At 37.7% G+C, this 19,365-nt stretch overlaps 1 protein-coding gene across 1 annotated transcript in view; it reads left to right on the plus strand.

The window, feature by feature from the left end:
* Window positions 1-19,365, plus strand: part of GPR98 (G protein-coupled receptor 98) — a 1,036,968-nt gene that overhangs the window by 437,071 nt on the left and 580,532 nt on the right. The window contains exons 77-81 of the mRNA XM_006885387.1: window positions 287-471; window positions 5,927-6,173; window positions 6,693-6,832; window positions 11,301-11,461; window positions 18,884-18,984. Coding sequence (XP_006885449.1) covers window positions 287-471; window positions 5,927-6,173; window positions 6,693-6,832; window positions 11,301-11,461; window positions 18,884-18,984 — 834 coding nt within the window. The remainder of the gene's footprint in view (window positions 1-286; window positions 472-5,926; window positions 6,174-6,692; window positions 6,833-11,300; window positions 11,462-18,883; window positions 18,985-19,365) is intronic.

Raw genomic sequence — 19,365 nt, forward strand, 5'->3', positions numbered from 1 at the left:
AATGAAAATTAACATTTTAAACTATTTACATAGAATCATTAGGGTATGCATAAAAGTAAGATTTGTTTTAATTTTGACATTAGTTTTTTGGTGAAAAAGAAGTGACTCAAGTAGCCATCTAAGATTTATTTCTAGTGAATAAATGAGAACTATATTTGTGGTCACATTTTTCCTTATTAATAAATATGTGTGCCTTTTAAGTAAGTGCAACTCTTAATGACTATCAATAAAGAAGACATAAGCTTATTTTTGAAGATGATGTATTTTAATATTGATTTTTCCCCAGATAATTGTTGAAGGAAAAAACCAAGCATTTAGTATCGAAAGCCGGAATCTCGTCTATGAAATTCTTTGTGCTCTTGTCAACCCAAAGCGCAAGGATACCAGAGGATTCAGTCACTTTACTGAAGTGACTGAGAATTTTGCCTTTTCTCTGCTGACTGATGTTACCTGTGGCTCTCCTGGTGAAAAGTAAGTTTATTTTAACATATTAATGGTTTCTTGTACTTACACATTTTTACCGGTTGAAATGCAATGTATAATGTAAATCGACACTTCCGTTTAATTACGAATTACACAGTATACAGTAGATGCGTTGTACTTCTTGGGCAAATGAAATTATATGAAGAAATCTCTACAAGAAAAAAATGCATTTACACTGTCAACAACATATTCTTATTTTATTTTTATTTTTTAAAAGTAAAAATGTTATTGTTTACTCTTATTTCTATAATAAATAGAAGATATATTCTGAATATAAGAAAATGAAAGGTCATCCCAACCTTTATAACTTTTTGATTGATTGTTAATTTTAGTTTATCAGTTTGGAGATAGCTCTCAGATCTTATTAATTTTCATATTCATGACTTCATACTAGAGTTTCATGGCAAAAATCTAGCGAAGTGAGAAGAAAAAAGAAAATGCAGTTAATTCCCATTATTAACTATATAATTAATTTTCTGTCTTAATATTCTTTAGAGGCCATTGTGTTAGAAATGATATTCAGAAAGTAAATTGGATCATTGCAATTCAACGAATAAAGGTGTTTCTTTTTGATTTAAAATAAAAATGGTTGATAATAGAACATGGATGTAAGTAGAAATTCCCTCACTTTCTTTCTCCTCCCTTTAATTCTAACAGAATAACATATTTTACTTAAAAATCAGTGGCTATTATTTTGTAGAAAGCCTGTGGTTAAGAGTGTTTATATAAATCTCGATTGAGTTAATTATGTATTCTTTTAACGATTGCTCTCATCAGTGTGCATTAAAGCCATAGTAAAATACACAGCCATTTTGGAAAAGACATTTAAAAGTCTGATATAATAATTTTAAAAATCTAGTATAATAATTTGAATGATCTCTTTATTTAGGGGTCCTTTATGAAATTGTTACAAGCTTATTAAAATTAGTCAAATATGTAATTCTTTTAACATTAGTTCCTGGCTCAAAAGACACTTAGAACATAAGATACATTAACTCTACCTCCACAATAGTTTTGACATTTTATTAGATTAAACCACTTGAAATTGCTTTTTAAAAATGAGAAACATAATATTTGCAATTTTATATGGCTTTCTCTAATCCTTACTAAAAGTTATATGCTATTTTAGCCTTGCAATGACTTTATTTATTTATTTTAATGACTATTTACAGAGATTTTGGATTTCCATTCATTCATTGTTACATGCAATGACTTTTTAAGATAGTTCATTAGGATTAGAGGTTGAGACGCTTCTCTGACCAGCCATGTAGTGGTTAGTCCACAGGTAGGCTAGAACTCAATCTTAGGTCTGTTTGGTTTAGGCCTTGTTGTTCACTGCACCATGTGAGCAGAAGAAACTGCACTCACATTGACTGTAACAAAACATCCATACTGAAATCCGTGACACATTTCAGCTTTCAGTCCCGGTCCATACCCGGGTGTAACTTGCAGGTAAATTGCACAACTAACACTCCTCTATTGATTACTCTTAATCTTAATGAATGAGTAGGAGTCACTGAGATTTCCTCAAGGAGGAGTGTCAGCAAAATATCAAAACACCATGCTTATTCTTTGAAGAGACTACTTCAGTTCTCCTCACTGCTCCTGGGTGTCCTCCCGAGACTAAAGGTTTGCAGTAGTTCAGTGCCCCAGCAACTTTTATGTCTTAATATTGTCTTCAGAAATATCCAAAGTGGATAAATTTTCTGAAGTAAATTTTTATTGAGGCCACTATGTATGATTGGATGGATGGATGGATGGATGGATAGATGATAGATAGATAGATAGATAGATAGATAGATAAATAGATAGATAGTTGCTGTATTGCTGTTGGGTGTCGACCCTATGAACCGCAGTTCTGAACACTGTTTTATCCCATGTCATTTTTAGGCACAGAAAAGTCACCTCTGACTCGTAATAACTGTATACATAACAGAACAAATAGATACATAGACCATTAAGAAACATTACTTATTGGTGTATGGCAGAGTCTCAGCGGTATGGAATAAATGACTCATCACAATGAATAAATAAGTCACTATGTCCTCTGTCATGAGCTTTTCTCCATAACCTTACCTTTCCTTCTGAGTTGACCAGAAAGAAGAAACAATAAGTACAATGAAAGTCAGGCCAGGTATAGTAGGTAGCACTTGGGCAGATCATGGACTCCATAATGTCTAACTGTAATTCATGTGGTAATAGAGTGATGGGAAAGCAATAAAGTAGACAAGGACAAGGCTCTATAGGACTTATAGTCTATATTTAAAATGTTGGGCTTAAACACCTTTAGGTTTTTACATGCTGACCTACCAAGGAAAGCTATTAAACAAAGAGTGTGTGTGTGTGTGTGTGTGTGTGTAAAAATCAGACTCAAGAATTTAGAGAAATCATTTTCAAGACAGCGTTAATGGTTAAAGAACAAAACAGTACGTAGGAAGACTACAGTAGATAGAAACATAAGGGATAGTTTTTTAGGTAAAGAAAATGAGGGCGATAACTAAGGCAGGAGGGACAGAGAAAGAGAGAGAGAGGGTAACACCTTGAATATGAATGTGTTGTTGTTGTGGGTCAAGTCAGAACTGATCCATAGCTGACCCTCCAGTGGGTTTTCAGAGGCAGTTTAATGGTAAATGGTCCATCCTCTCCCACAGAATAACTGGTGGATTTGAACCATATGCCTTTAGGATTGCAGTGCACCTTCTTACCACTAGGTTGAAGTTGTATATCATCGAGTTGGAAGTGACCCATAGCTGACCCTCCGGCATGCTTTCTGAGGCAGTTAGTCACACTCAAGGAAACTGCCTATCTTTCTCCTGTGGTGCAGCTAGCGGATTCAAACTGTGTGTGTGCCTTTGGGATTGCAGAACAATTTATTACCACTAAGCCACCAGAGCTCCCTTGAAAATAAAGTGATAGAATGACAAAGTGAACACAGGAAATAAAGACTAATTTTAAAAAAATCTCTAGAGATATTGATCACAATTCATTTGCTGAGAATGAGGATTAAGAGTTGAACATGGAGATTAAGAAGAATAAAAGTCTAGATCAGTCACTTAGAAACAGAAAGAGGGGAGCTAGGCAAGTTTTGTTTTTTGGTTTTTTTTGTTTAAAGTCAGTTGGCTTTAAGAACTGAGACTGGTCACCAAATAGTGGTGCCAACATACATGTTAATGTTTGGGTTCTTTCACACCTTACTTCAGCTGGGATTTGAGATGGATTATGGAAGGGCACGAATACAGGTGGTTAAAGTGTCAGAAAAAATGCACTTATTAGTAAGAAAGGCCAGAAGATAATACACTTGGGATGATTAGGTTGAATAGAATCCCTTTGTTTGTGGCATTTGTCTTGATTTTCCGAAGATCCCCATGATGGCACTGAGTAGACTAAGTCTTGATAGATTTTGGGGGAGCAGAGACAAGTCTGTGTGAACACATGACTGAGGCTCACTAGTGGTACCCACATAGAGGATCTGCAGCAGTATCTTCTAGTTGGCAGTCACCAGTGAAGATATGGAAAATCAGATGGGAAGATAAAAAACTGAATTTTGACAGGTTGAAGTAGACTTGCCTGTGGTCCATGCTGATAGAGATGTTCTTTGGAGAGGCTGGCTTTCATACTGGGTTCCAGAGCCATGGATGAGTCATGGGATTAAAGATAGGCATTTTAAGGTATTGATTTAATTGTAATAGTTAAAATTGTGGACAAGAAGTTTTTTAGAGATGGTATGTAGTTAAAGAAGTTAGACTTTTTCTTTACTAAATCATCCATTTAAAATTCTGCACTCCATTATTCAGAGGAAGGATCTTGACAAGATACACTTTGGAACCATGTGGAAACTCTATGAACTTTGAAAACTGTCGATAGTTATAGAAAAGCTTCAGGCCTTTTGTTTATGCAATTGCTATGAGTCATGCTTGACTCAAAGGCAATCAACAACAACAACAATAACAACAACAATCTCTCATATTTTATATAACTTTCATTTTTTAATGCAAGAAGCAGGAGTGGCATCCACTTCCAAAATGGCTTGCCTCTGGAAACTCTGTGAACATGGAGAAATGATCAAAGTTATACAAGTGTTCAGGTCTTTCATTCATAAGGTCGCTATGAGTCATCTACGACTTGATGGCACTTAACAACAACAACATTAACTTAATAGTATGTTTTTCGGATAGACTTTAGGGAACAAATCTTATTTTAGATTTGAAGTGAGGACTTTGTCCTCCTTGCATGATCTCATGATTCTCAAACCTACTGAGTCAACAAACATTATATTAGATATTATATTATTGTTGTTGCTGTGTGCCATCAAGTTGCTTCCGACTCATAGTGACCTTATGCAAAATATCTCTGAACCCTGCTCTATCCTGAGCTAATCTCACTGGCACACCTACTCTCATTACCCCAGTTATTGTGTCAATCTTATCTGAATTCCTCCTCTCCTGTGCTGTCCCTCGACCCTTCCCAGCATAATATCCTTCTCCAAAGACTAGTCTCTCCTGGCTACATGACCAAAATATGAGCGATGGAGTCTCAAAATCTTTGTCTCCAAGAAGCAACTTGGTTTCAGCAGCTAGATATTTTATCGGACACATGAAAAATACAGATTCCTAGACTCCCGCATCTTTTTCTGAGCAAGTTGGAAGCAACCGATAGCTGACTTTCTGACAGATTTTCAGAGGCAGTAAATCACACAGGACGAGATTATTCATCTTCTGCAGAGAATTGGTGCCTTTGACCATGACTTTGAGTTGATAGCACAACCCCTTGCCACAGAGATTCTAATTTAATGAGTGTGAGTGATATTTGTCCAGAAATTTGTGTTTCTAAACAAACTTCTCATTGCAGCGTACAGATTTGGAAATCACTTCACGAAACACAGGCCCTTGTGTCTATGAGATCTTCAGAACAGACCTGTTAAATGACTGAAAATAACTTTTTTTAGGGCTGTTTCTCTTCCCATTGTTTTGATTAGCTATGCTTTGAGGAGTTAGGAAGGAATGAGGCAGACCTTGAAAGGAAACATGGTTCCTGAAATATAAGGTTCATGCTATTGTTAAATACTGCAGAAAGTTTCACTTCAGTGGACATGCCCTTTCTGCAGCCTAGTCTGATAATTGTTGATGCAAACAACCCAAGAAAGCACCTTCTTCGGTCACAGATTGTATCTGATATCCGTGAAACAGCTTTAAATAAACAACAACTCTATGTTTTGATTACAGGAACATCCAACAGGAAGATGCAGAAAGACATGTGTAAACTCATGACATTTAACCATAAAAGAACTGAAAAATGCATGCCATCTACTGCTTCTGGTCTTATCCTGTCACTGAGACTGTTATAAAGACTAGAATGCCAGCTAAATGCAACTTAACAACTGTAAATAGATATACGTGAATTTACTGCATATTATTTTAGCAGCGGTCTTGTTTTTCTGTTTTAGAAGTAAAACTGTCTTTGACAGTTGTCCATATTTGTCAATACTGGCTCTTCACTGGTATCCTCAGCAAATCAATGGGCACAAATTTGAAGGAAAGGAAGGTGATTTTATTAGAATTCCTGAGAAGTTATTGGATGTCTCCGATGCAGAAATGACTGGGAAGAGTACATGTAAATTAGTCCAGTTCACTGAGTACAGCAGTCAGCAGTGGTTTATAACTGACAGCAAGCTACCTGCCCTGAAAAATAAGGTAATGTACTATTACATTATGTGGTTGGAATCCAATTTCTCTTCCCTCACAAACACTCCTCAGCATGTATTTGTGTAATCACATCATGCTATTTATGGGGAGTTATTTATGAAAAAGAGGCTATCTTTATGAGCTATTTATAGAATGTTTAGCATCAAAACTTGTGGAAGTATTTCCCTTCATGTTTTATTGAGTGAAAAAAATATAAAAGTGAAAAATATATATAGCTTTTACTAATAAAAGATGATAATATATTATGGTTGACAACTATAATACAATCAACCAATTATAGTCATTTTGAGATGGGTCAGCCGAAGACTGTTCAGCAACTGAATCAGAGGTGGAATGTCTTTCATAGAAATTTAGAGACCCAGCCTTTATAAAGCCAGATATGAGTCACAGTAGTAAACAAGTGACTGAATGCATCAGAGAAATAAAAAAAATAACCTGAGTGGGAGATTCAATGATGATGCTAACTAGACAGTATCTATGCATTCTCTGTTCTTTGTGACATTACAGGTATTAGCATTGAGTGTGAAAGGTCAAAGTTCACAACCTCTGACTGACAATAATGAGGTTATCTACAGGATTTCTGCTGCTGAGCCTAGAATTATTCCCCAGACATCTTTGTGTCTCCTTTGGAATCAAGCTGGTTCAAGGTACTTATTAATATATTTTTGACATGAGAATTTTTTCTTTCCCTCATTCCAATATCATTGAGCCACATTTTTTGTACTAAGCAGAGGTGGTAGTATTAGGTAAAATGTTAGTCTGGATTAAAACCTCTACTATGAGTCAGAAGGGGAGGTGGAGACAGAGGAAATGGTATTTTCAGGTGGCAAGTGCTATAAATATGTAAATTATTCTTGTTTGTACCATCCTGTTGGGACCAGCTTATAGCTATTCTGCCAGTGGTTTTCCAGAGACTGTAAATTGGAAGAAACTGTTCATTTTTCTCCCACAAAGCTACTGGTGGATTAGAACTACCTCTCTTTGGAATGGCAGTGCAATTCTTTACCCATTCGACCATCAGAGTTCTCTTCATATTTACATATAATACATTATGTAAGGTGTTTTGTTGACTATGCAAAAGCATCTAACAATGTAAATAAGAACAAATCATGGATAACATTGTAAACAATGAAAATTCCAGAACATTTAACTCTGCTTATATGGAACTTATATAAGTTCCGAATAAGCAGAATTAAATTAAAACAAAATAAGGAGAGCTATGTAATGTGATTTAAAAATCAGGAAAGGCATATATCAGGGTTCAATATTGGGAGGGGCGTACGCCAGGCATGTGTCCTGTCTCCATTCCTTTTCATCCTGTAAGCAGAGCAGATTATCCGAGAGGCTGGGCTCTGTGAGGAGAAGTGTGGTGTCAGGATTGGTGGAAGATTCATCAACAATCTACGCTATGCAGATGACACAACCCTGCTTGCTGAAACTGAGGAGGACCTGAAGCACTTGCTGTGGAAGGTCAGGGACTGCAGTCTTCACTATGGATTGAGATTCAATATCAAGAAAATAAAGATTCTCACCACTGGGCCGATTGGCAGAATCAGGATGGATGCTGAAGAGATTGAGATTGCTCACAGCTTTAGTTTACTTGGCTTCACAGTCAACACTTTTGGCACCTGTAGCCAGGAAATTAAAAGATGTATTGCGATGGGAAAGTCTGCTGTTCGGGACCTCTCCAAAGTACTGAAGAGCAATGGTGTCTCTCTGGAGACTAAGGTGTGTCTGATACAGGCCATGGTCTTTGCTATCACTTGTTATGCATCAGAGAATTGGACAGTGACTAAGGAGGATAGAAGGAGAATTAATGCCTTTGAGCTGTGGTGCTGGAGAAGAGTATTGAGATACCATGGACTGCTAGGAAAACAAAGAGATTCTTCCTGGAAAGGGTTAAACCAGGCGGTTCCTTGGAGGCAAGGATTCTGAGGCTCCGTCTAACATACTTTGGACATGTTATAAGGAGGGACCAGTCCTTGGAGAGGGACATCATGCCTGGTAGGGTGGAGGGACAGCGCAGGAGGGGAAGGCCCTCTATGAGGTGGATTGATTCAGTGACTAGGGTAACGGGGATGGGTGTGTCGGAGACAGTACGATTGGCCCAGGACAGAGCAGAGTTTAGGGCTGTTGTACATACGGTCACTATGAGTCGCAAACGACTTGACGGCACGTAACAACAACATTAAATTTGCATGCTGAGCAAATAATTTGAGAAGCTAGACTATCTAAAGAATATAACACTAGAACTAGAGGAAGAGTTGTTAGTACTAAGTGATATTTTGTCTATGATGCAACCTTCCTACTGAAAGGAGAGAGGATTTGAAGCGTTTATTGATGAAGCTCAGACTACAGCTTTTGGTATTGATTTCATTGCAACATAAAGAAAGCAAAAATCCTTAGAAACGGACCAGTAAGCAATATCATGATAAATGGAGAAATTATTTAAATAGTCAAGGATTTCATTTTAGTTTGATCCACAATCAATGTCCATGGAAGCAGCAGTCAAGATATCAAATGATGTAGTGCAATGGGAAAATCTACTATGAAATATCCCTTAAATGTCCTAACACTCATATGCAAATAGTGAATAAAATGACTGAAGACGAATTTATGACTTGGAATTATGCTGTTGGCGAGGAATACTAAATATACCATGGACTGCCAGAAGAATGAAGACATTTGTATTGGAAGATGGAAGGATCTAGTCTGATACTTTGTACTTGTTATTGGAAGAGGCCTGTCCCTGATAATGATGTGTTGTTAGGTGCCATAGAGTCAGGACCAACTCATGCAACCATATATCCAACAAAATGCAACCCTGCCCAGTTCTTTGTCATACTCACAGTCTTTGCAGTACTTAAGATATTGTTGTAGCCGTTGTATTAATACCTCTAGGTATTAGGTGTGTTGGAGTCAGTGAGACTGGCTCAGGACAGGACAGGATTCAGAGCTATTGCACATAAGCTTGCTATGAGTCGCAGGTGACTCAATGCTACATAAAAACAAGCCAAAACATCAAAACTCTTACTGATATTCTATATACTTTGTGAGAAAAAAATTATTAAGTTGAAATTCCTTGCTTGGTTAAAAATAACCCCCAAAATTAAATCCAGTTTATATTCTATATATGAGTAATACTAAATGCTTCAAACTTGAATCTATAGTTTGAGTTAATTTTATATTCTTAGAAAACTAGTAGAATTATAAACCAGTAAAAAGTAAGTCGTTTAACCAGAAGTCAGTAGTCATTGACCATTTGTGGGACCTGTGCAAGGAATACTCAGAAGCCTTGACATATGAGATTGTATTTGCTATTATTACAACAGGGATTTGACTTATGTCAGATTAGACAGGTTTTACAGAAAAGAATATGTGAAGAAATCCTGGAAAAGATACATACAAAATAAGTGGCTCTACATTTTAACCCCACAATTATGAACTCTAGGAAAGCATATATTGTTGTTGTGTGCTGCACTGTGCTTTGTGACTATGACCCACAGTGACCCTGTGAACAATAGATCTGATTTGCCCTGTCATGTACTATTGTCTTGAGAAAAACAATCTAAGTAAGCAAAATCGTAGAAAAATTTCTGTGAGTATTGTTTATTTTTGAGTTGGAACTGACCCCTAGCTGACTCTTCAGCAGGTTTTCAGAGTCAGTATATCACATGGGAGGAGATTGCCTGTCCTTCTCCTGTGGAGCAGCTGGTGAATTTGAACTATGTACCTCTGGGATTGCAGTGCAGTTTTTTACCTCTAGGCCATTAAGACTAGAAAAGCATATTGTTGTTGTTATGTGCCATGAAATCGACTGCAGCTCATAGTGACCTTGTGCACAATAGCTTTGAACCCTACACTATGCTGAGCCAGTCCCACTGTCTTCAACACACTTACCCCATTACTCTAGTTACTATGCCAACCCATCTTATCCAGGGTCTTCCTCTCCTACACTGTCTCCCCAACCTTTCAAGCATGAAGTCCTTCTCCAAGGAATGATCCTTTCTGTCAACATGCCTAAAGAATGTGAGACAGAGTTCTAAAATCCTTGCCTCCAAAGTGCAACTTCGTTTCACCCTCTCCAGGGACTACCTTGGAGAGGTCATAGAGTTTGTTCTCATGGCAGTTCATGTTATGTTTAATACTATTCTCCAGCAGCACAATTCAAAGGCATCGATTCTTCTTCTGTCATCCTTAGTCATTGTCCAGCTCTCTGATGCATAGCAAGTAATTGCAAAGAAAATGGCTGGATCAGGTACACCTTAGTCTTTAGGCTGATACCATTGCTCTTTACCACTCTGGAGACTCCCTGACAGCAGTTTCCTAATGCAATTTGTCTTTTGATTTCCTCACTGCTACTGCCCAGAATGTTGATTGTGGACCCTGGCTAGCTGAAGTTGTTAACAATCTGTCTCTTCTCCATCCATCATGGTGCTGCCAATTGGCCCAGTGGTGAGAATCTTTGTCTTCTTGATGTAGAGCTTCAGTCCATATTGAAGACCACAGTCCTTGATGGTCTGCAGCTTCAGGTCCTCAACTATTTCAGCAAGCATGATTGTGTCATCTGCATAACACAAGCTGTTGATGAGTCTTCCTCCAATCCTGATTCCACATTCCTCCTCATAAAGTCCAATCTCCTGAATGATCTTTTCCAACAAAAAGCATAAAAGTAAGAAAATAAAATTTAGAAAAGCATGGAAATAATTGCTTCAGAAACACAAGGCATTGTGAAAAAGAAGACCGAGCACTGTACTTATTAGTCATTGGGAAGTTTAAAAAGAATAGTGCCTTCTATTGGAAACTCTTGAGTGTCTTTGTGTCACGTTAGAAATACACGGCATTGCTCTGTTGGGAAGACCACCTTCTTCATCACCTGGAATGCTCCTGCAGGTTTGGTTGGTATTTAGGCTTCTTCATAAGGCATCTTGTGGGATCGGTTGTGTCTTGTCCTGGGCAAGATATTCCCTCTTGTTTATCTTCTTGAATATGTGGTCTGTTTTAAGTCTTGGGAAAAGAACACTTAAGTTGAGCAAGTTGCCTTTTCTTTAAAGGCCGTATCATCCTTAACTACTGATGAAAAGGGAGTAGTGACTATTGTGTTTTTTCCCCTAGCTGGTTGTCAGCCAGTCAATTCTGCAAGGTGGTTGAGGACACTTCAGATTATGTGGAATGCGCCTGTTCACACATGTCTGTGTATGCTGTTTACGCTCAGACCGACAATTTGTCTTCATACAATGAAGCATTTTTCTCTTCGGGATTTATATGCATTTCAGGTCAGTTGCAGCATGTTTTGAGTTAATAATATTAATTATTTAAAGCGGAATAAAAAACTTTTTTCCAGTTTCCTTACAGATGCAAGATGCAAGCTTACTGTGATTCATCAGTTGTAAGAGAAGTTTTCCTATTACCTTATTCTTTAATTCATGCAACAATTCTTTATGAAGGACCTGCTTTGTGTTGAGGACACAATGAAACATAAGACATAGTTCCAACTTAAAAGGAAACTAAAATACAATGTGAGATAAAAGCTACCCTCTACCCAATGCTATCAGGTTGAATCCAATACATAGTAACCCTCCATCTGATTTCCAAAGGTATATTTATAGAAAGAAACTAATCATCTTTTTTCCATGGAACAGCTAGTGGATTTGAATAACCGACCTTTTGGTTAGCAACATAGTACATAATGTACTACACTACCAGGGCTTCTTGCGATAAAGCTACATAATAGGAAAAGATACAGTTCATAATGTTCTGATTTCTGAAGTGAGAATGTCAGGATTATGTGAGATAATACATATAAAATATTTTGTATTTTCATTTAAAAACCTACGCAGGAGTTGGTTATATTCTACAACTCAGGATACCTAAGGATGCCAGCCACTATGCAAAAATCAAATTCTTCCTTCATTTATTGTACCCTGGTTTTACTTCTAGCAGCAATAGGAGCTTTCATTGTATTAGGGTTGGATATATCGGGCTGGATTACTACATATTTACTACACAATTATTTTCATTTATTTTTTGTTTATTAGTGTTATTATTGTGTCTTCTCCTTCATGTCTTACTGCCGTAGAGACAGAACTGACTCAAAGCTGACCTTTTGCTCGGATTTCAGAGGCTATAAATCGCAAGGGAGGGGACTGCCCATTTTTATTCTTTGATGGAACGGCTAATGAATTTGAACTATCAGAGAGACAAGGCCTTTGGGTTAACAGCCCAAATCCCTATGGGCTGTGCCACAAGAGTTCTTTAGAGTCTGTATTAGACTTCTTTAAGATCTGTTTTTTAAGTCTCATACTTCCATGTCTATTCTCTGAACAAGGTACCAAGCGCTGTTGTTGCTGTTAATGCTGTAGAGTTGAGTACAACTCATAAATTGGATGAATCACAGATCTGAATCCTGTCCTAGCTTGTACCATCCTCATTATCTCTGACATACTCGAGTCCGTTGCTGCAATTAATGTGTCAGTTCATCTGCTTGAGTGACTTTCTCTCTTTCACTGACCATCCGTTTTTATAAGTAGAATGTACCTTTTCAAGGAATAGCCTCTCCTAACAACATACTCAAACTATGTGAGAGGAAACTTAATCAGTTTTGCCTCCAAGCAGAACTCTCTCAGTACTTTCTCCAAGACATAACTATTTGTTCTATGGGGTATTCAGTACTCCAACATCACATCTCTAAGGTATCAATTCTTCTTCTGTCATCCTTATACATTTCCAGCTCTCAGATGTATAGCAAGTGATTGGAAAGACCATGACTTGAATCAGATGAATCTTAATCCTCAAAATTGCATAATTGCTCCTCAATGATTTGGAGGGTCCTTGACTGCAGGCTTTTCCAGTGCAATATGTCTCTGGATTTCCTGAGTGCTGATACCAAAAACTAGGCATAGGATAATGCAGCCAGATGGCCTAGGTTCAAGTTCAAGTTCTGTCATAGACTAGCTGTGGGACCTGAAGGAAACTACTTAATTCCTCTGTAACTCGATTTTCTCACTTGTGACTAATAAATGAATTTATCTATTAAGGTGATGTTCTTCTTGTTGTGTGCCACTGAGTTGTAACCAACTCATAGCCGACCCTCCAGTGGGTTTTCAGGTGCGGTAATTGGTACAGGAAGAGATTGCCCATACTTCTTCTGTGAATAAGTTGTTACAAATATTAAATACAGATATTTTCGATGTTTTGATTTAGAGATTTTCTTGGTCTTTAAGTTGATGATCCTTAATGCATGCATTGAGGATTTTGTGGGCAAATAGTCCTTCTTCAAACATGATATGCACAAGAGTGTCCAGGCTTACACAAAGAAAAACACTTGAGTCATTGCTTAAGAGCAATGAAAATATTCTTTATAGATACCCAGAATGTTTCCACCATCTTTCTTTGGCTGGAAAACCTTTCATAAACCATCAATGTCCAACTGATGTTTGAGCTACACTAGGGATGGTAGCTTTCTTTTCTTGGAACAGAACTTTTGGTCCATTTGCTGCCTGTAGAATTCCAGGAGGTAGATAATGCTCTTTTCATTTGTTGCTTTTCTGTCCCCTTCAGTCTAAATTAATGGCCTTTCTGTTATGGCAGTTGATTAGACCCAACCATCACAGGCTTAGTCTCTTTGACAAAATACTGTACAGCCACAACCTTGGTGAACATTCTGTCCTTAGTTTGTACAACTGAATTTTCCAAATATTTGTTTTAATTTTGCAAAATTCATTTTTACGTTCATCTTTTTTCTCTATTATTTTATTTTAAATTGGTTTGCATACAAAGTTCATATATGTTGTGTTTCACACTATTCATTCATATTGTGTTCCATCCAGTCATTCCCATGCCTTATGTTTTATAAAGTCATTCACCATTGGATCTTGCTCATCATTACCCAGTCCTTTCAGACCTCCTCTGAAAACACGATGGAGAGTCAGCCATGGGTCTATTCCAGTTCACTGGTACGTATCAAGAACAACTATAATTTTATCAATAGTCTCTTGAAGGCAATCTAACTTTTTCTGATTGTTGTTGTTGTTGATTGCTGTCAAGTCGAGCATGACACATAAGGACCCTATGGACAAAAGACTTGAAGCCTTTCTATAGCTATCATCATTTCTCAAAGTTCATAATGTTTCCAGAGGCATGTTGTTTAGGAAGTGGATGCCACTCCTGCTTTTCTGTTTAAAAAGTCATAAAATAAAACCACCACCAATAAGTAGATTCTGGCACATTTGGACCTTGTGGGACAGAATAGAACTAAGTGCCTCTTAGTGCTTCCAATGCAATAAATCTTTAAGGAAGCAAACTGCTTCATTTTTATCTCTCAAAGCAGCTGACCTTTTAGTTGACAATTCAACATGCCACTTAAAAATTCCTCCATTATCTGATTCCAAAACCACTTCCATGTTACACTACTCCTACTTGTCAGCACCAAATTCATTTTACTTATGTAATGTTGCTAAAAGAGAAAAACTACAAATGAGTACCTTTACCAGAAAATCAGTTTCTTACAGTGTAGAGAGCTAGAAGTCCAAATCCAGGCAGCCAGGTCCAGGTGAAGGCCTTCTCTCTGTCAGCGCTGAAGGATGACCTTTGTTTCTTCAACTTCTACTTCCTGGTACACTGGAAGTCTCCCTGTGTCTTGGCATCTATTTACCCACTTCTCTTTTTGCTGCTTGTTTAATCTCCTTTTAGATCTTTAAAGAGATGGATTCAACATAAAACTGGTGCTAATCCTGTCTCGTTAGCATAGCATAGACAAACCATTCCCAAATAGAATTATAAAATTGGGAGCTCTGGTGGCCTAGTGGCAAGAAGCTGTGCTGCAATCCCAAAGGCACACAGTTTGAGGCCACCAGCTGCTCCACAGGAGAAAGATGGGCAGTCTCTTCATGTGTGATTAACTGCCTCTGAAAACCAGCTGGAGAGTCAGCTATGGGTACTTTTGATTCGATGATACACAACTCACATGCACACATTACAAACTTAGACCTAGAGGTTGAGACAACATATATTTTTGAGGGACACAATTCAATCCATTAAAAAAAGATTAATTAGTACAATTAAGTGACTGTTAATGGAACGTGAAGAGATATTATCAAATTAAGAGAAATAGCTAAGAATAAGCTCTCCTTTGAACTAGAAAACAGTTGAGTTATGGATATTTCTCCTTTGCCCGGTACTAATTTCTTACCACACCAACTTAGAATAAAGCACATATTTGTGATCCAGTGACTCATGAAGAATATTCCATGACCCTGCTTTTAAATATCTCTCTGCCTCTCTTTCACACACACACACACACACACACACACACACACACACACACTCCCCTTAGATAAAAGCTTGTTTTCACAATTTAGGAAACTCTGGTATGTATTAGTGAGCTCTGAGTTTAACTCCAGTAATTTATAGACTGCCTAAAGAAAGGTACAAAATCAAGCAGAGTTCTGCTGTTTCTGATTAAAACACCTTGTACCTATGTAGGTGGATTTTGGAGGCAGCCCGAGGACCTCCACACCTCTATCAGAGCCCTTCCTGTTAGCCTTCCTAAAATATGTTGCTCCAGATGTCTTGGCCAAATTTCTAGACTGAAAGTTAACTAATGTAAAGCCTTCCCTCCTGTGGAGTTGTGTGCTATATTAAAATTTGAAGATGAGAAATACAGAGCAAATCCTTCTAGTCTGGTTACCAGGGAGGGGAGGAGGTTGGAATACAAAATTAATTAATAAATAATAAAAACTTACTGAGATGATGGAAGGGGAAGATAATACAGAATGAACCTGAAATCAGATGTTGTGTTTATTAGAGTTGATGTTATGGAGCCAAATATGCATGAATGATTGGGAAAAGCAAACTTATACTCAATTATAAATTTTAAGAATACTAAAAATGAAGTTATAATTGAAAAATTTTTACTTAAGAAATTATGGGGACATTTCTGTATAAAAAGATAGACATCAGGCCCTTTGAGAGCCTTTTGTAGATGCCCAATCCACTTGTGTCAACATACACTGTTTGTTTTAAAATATGACTTGGAGACAGAAGAAAAGAAAGGAGAATGATTCAGTAAATGCAATGCCTCTTTCCCCCCCAAGGAGGCATTTGTGTAATTGAATTAGACAGTGTATGCAAAGTATATGGTAAGGCAACATGCAGGTGTCACTTGTTTTGTCTTGATAATTTTTAGATAATATAATACTGCTAAAGAGAATGGACCAATTGGTAGCATCAGAATGGATGGCGAAGAGATTGAGATTGTTCACAGCTTCAGTTTGCTCGGCTCCACGGTCAACACTCTTGGCACCAGCAGCCAGGAAATCAAAAACGTATTGCGATGGGAAAGTCTGCTGTTAGGAACTTCTCTAAAGTACTCAAGAGCAGCGGTGTCTCTCTGGAGACTAAGCTGCGCCTGATACAGGCCATGGTCTTTGCAATCACTTGTTATGCGGCAGAGAACTGGACAATGACTAGGGAGGATAGAAGGAGAATTGATGCCTTTGAACTGTGGTGCTGGAGAAGAGTATTGAATGCACCATGGGCTGCCAAGAAAACAAACATGTTCATCCTGGAGAGGGTTAAACCAGGCTGCTCCTTGGAGGCAAGGATTCTGGGCCTTCGTCTGACATACTTTGGACATGTTGTAAGGAGAAACAGGTCCTTGGAGAGGGACATAATGCTTGGTAGGGTGGAGGGACACTGCAGGAGGGGAAGGCCCTCTATGAGGTGGATTGATTCAGTGACTGGGGTCATCGGGATGGGTGTGTCAGAGGCAATGTGATTGGCACAGAATAGAGCAGGGTTTAGGGCTGTTGTACGTAGGGTCGCTATGAGTTGCAAACGACTCGAAGGCATATAACAACAACAACAAAGAGAATGGGGAGTGGCAGGTGGCCTACTAGCAAGAAGCTGTACTGCAGTCTCAGAGGTACTCAGTTCAAGCCACAAGTTGCTCTGCAGCAGAAGGTTGGGTCAGTCTCCTCCCTTGTAATTAACTGCCTCTGAAAACTCTCTGGAGGGTCAGCTATGGGTCTGTTCCAACTTGACTGTACACAGCAACAACAAAAAGAATGGAATAAGACATGTATGTGAAAAGTGAATGGATTAAATAGGATCATTTTTCCTGCTTTATGTACTAAATTTAAATTCTAAAAGTTTAATTTCTAAATGGTTTTTTAAATCATTAAAAATTCAGAGTTTAAAAACTAACATTAAAGGCATTTACATGAACTGGAAAATAAGTTACTTTTAGACAATAGATGGAATTTTAATTAATCCCCTGAAATAATATAAACTGCTGAATTAATATAGATTTAAAAATAAGTGATTTTTTTTACACCACTTAGAAATAAAGATATTTAGGTTAAAAATCATAGCAGGATTAAAGAACCACTTTGTTCCCAATTGGGCACCTAGTACATAGGCGGGGAGGGGAGCTCAGGTGGCCTAGTAAGAAGGTGCCCTGCAGTCCTGTTAGGCACATGGTTCAAATCCATCAGCTGCTCCATGGGAGAAAGATGGCTGATCTCCTCCCATGTGATTAACTGCTTCTGAAAACCCGTCCGCCAAAGTATCACTCATGGAATGGTTTCAACTTGATAATACACAACAACACATACATAAGGTTGCATTTAAAATCTTAACTTCCACTGCCATAATTATATAACTTGTTGTTATGTGGCATAGAGTCACCTTAGACTCCTAGCAATCTTATATACAACAGCCTTAAACCCTGCTCTATTCTTTGCCAATCTTATTGTCTCTGACACACCTACTCCCATTACCCCAGTCACCAAATCAATCCATCTCATTAAGGGTCTTCCTATCCTGCGTTGTCTCTCCACCCTCCGAAGCATGACATCTCTCTCCAAGGACTGGTCCCTCCTTGCAACATGTCCAAAGTATGTCAGATGAAGCTTCAGAATCCTTGCCTTCAAGTAGCAGCCTGGCTTCACCCTCTCCAGGATGAACATGCTTATTCTCTTAGCAGTCCATGGTATATTTACTACTCCAACACCACAGCTCAAAGGCATCCATTCTCCTTCTATCATCCCTAGTCATTGTCCAACTCTCTGAAGCATAGCAAGTGATTGCAAAGACTATGGCCTGTACCAGGTGCACCTTAGCCTCCAGACTGACATCATTATTTTTTAGTACTCTGGAGAAGTCTCTGACAGCAAACTTCCCCAACTCAATATGTCTTTTAATTTCTTGGATGCTAAAAAAGGGAAAATTATGAATTCTGAATTTTGGTAGCATCATTCACAATTTTATGTTGAAAAAGATTTATTGTCCTCTTAAACATCTATATTTAGCCAAATCACCTGTTCTTTGAAAATTGAACTGGCGTTTCATTCTTTTCTTAAACGGTAAAACTGGAATTATGTAAGCATAGACCTCCAACTGCCTAGTGAAAAATGTTCTCAATTTGTAGTTCCTTTAGTCAAGAAATGATCATTTAGATATTGTAAAATTAAACCTATCTTTTTAATTTAATTGATACAAAAGAAAATTTTGTGTCTAAAAAATGAAGTAAACTAAAATTGCAGCCTAATTTTTATACAGATAATGAATGCACTATGTGGGGTGGACTAGAAGGTGCAAACTTACCTAGCCCACAGATTTTTGATATGATACTGTTTGTTCATGGATTGTAAAACTACACCTGGAGGAGTTTTTTATTTGTTTGTTTGTTTCTACAGGTCTTTGCTTGGCTGTTCTTTCTCATATCTTCTGTGCCAGGTACTCCATGTTTGCAGCTAAACTTCTGACTCACATGATGGCAGCCAGCTTAGGTACACAGGTAGGAGTGCTCTGGCATTTTCTGACTTGTTATGAGATGTTCATGTTTCTTCATCAGTGATCCTTGAACTGAATGTACAAGTAAAGCTTTATCTCAACCTAGTTAGAATAAACGTTTTGTTTAGCTTTGCTATGGAAGAGGATGGGGTGGGAGGGTATATGAGAAAAATTAGTATATCAGACCCAAATATATACTTGTGAATTTCCTCCTGCAAAGATTTACCTAATATTATAGATTACAAACACAAAAACTTCTTATTGCAAAACCTACTATTGCCAACTAAGATACACTTCATTTATTGCCTTAATTCTTTATGTAGAGGTATTCTAAAGTGGTAGCTTGAAACATCCTGAATTAAGTATTTTACTTTATTTAATAATA

The sequence above is a fragment of the Elephantulus edwardii genome, unplaced genomic scaffold (genome assembly GCF_000299155.1).
Source record: "Elephantulus edwardii isolate Elephantulus edwardi_28Jun2011 unplaced genomic scaffold, EleEdw1.0 scaffold00043, whole genome shotgun sequence".
Lineage (NCBI taxonomy): Eukaryota > Metazoa > Chordata > Mammalia > Macroscelidea > Macroscelididae > Elephantulus > Elephantulus edwardii.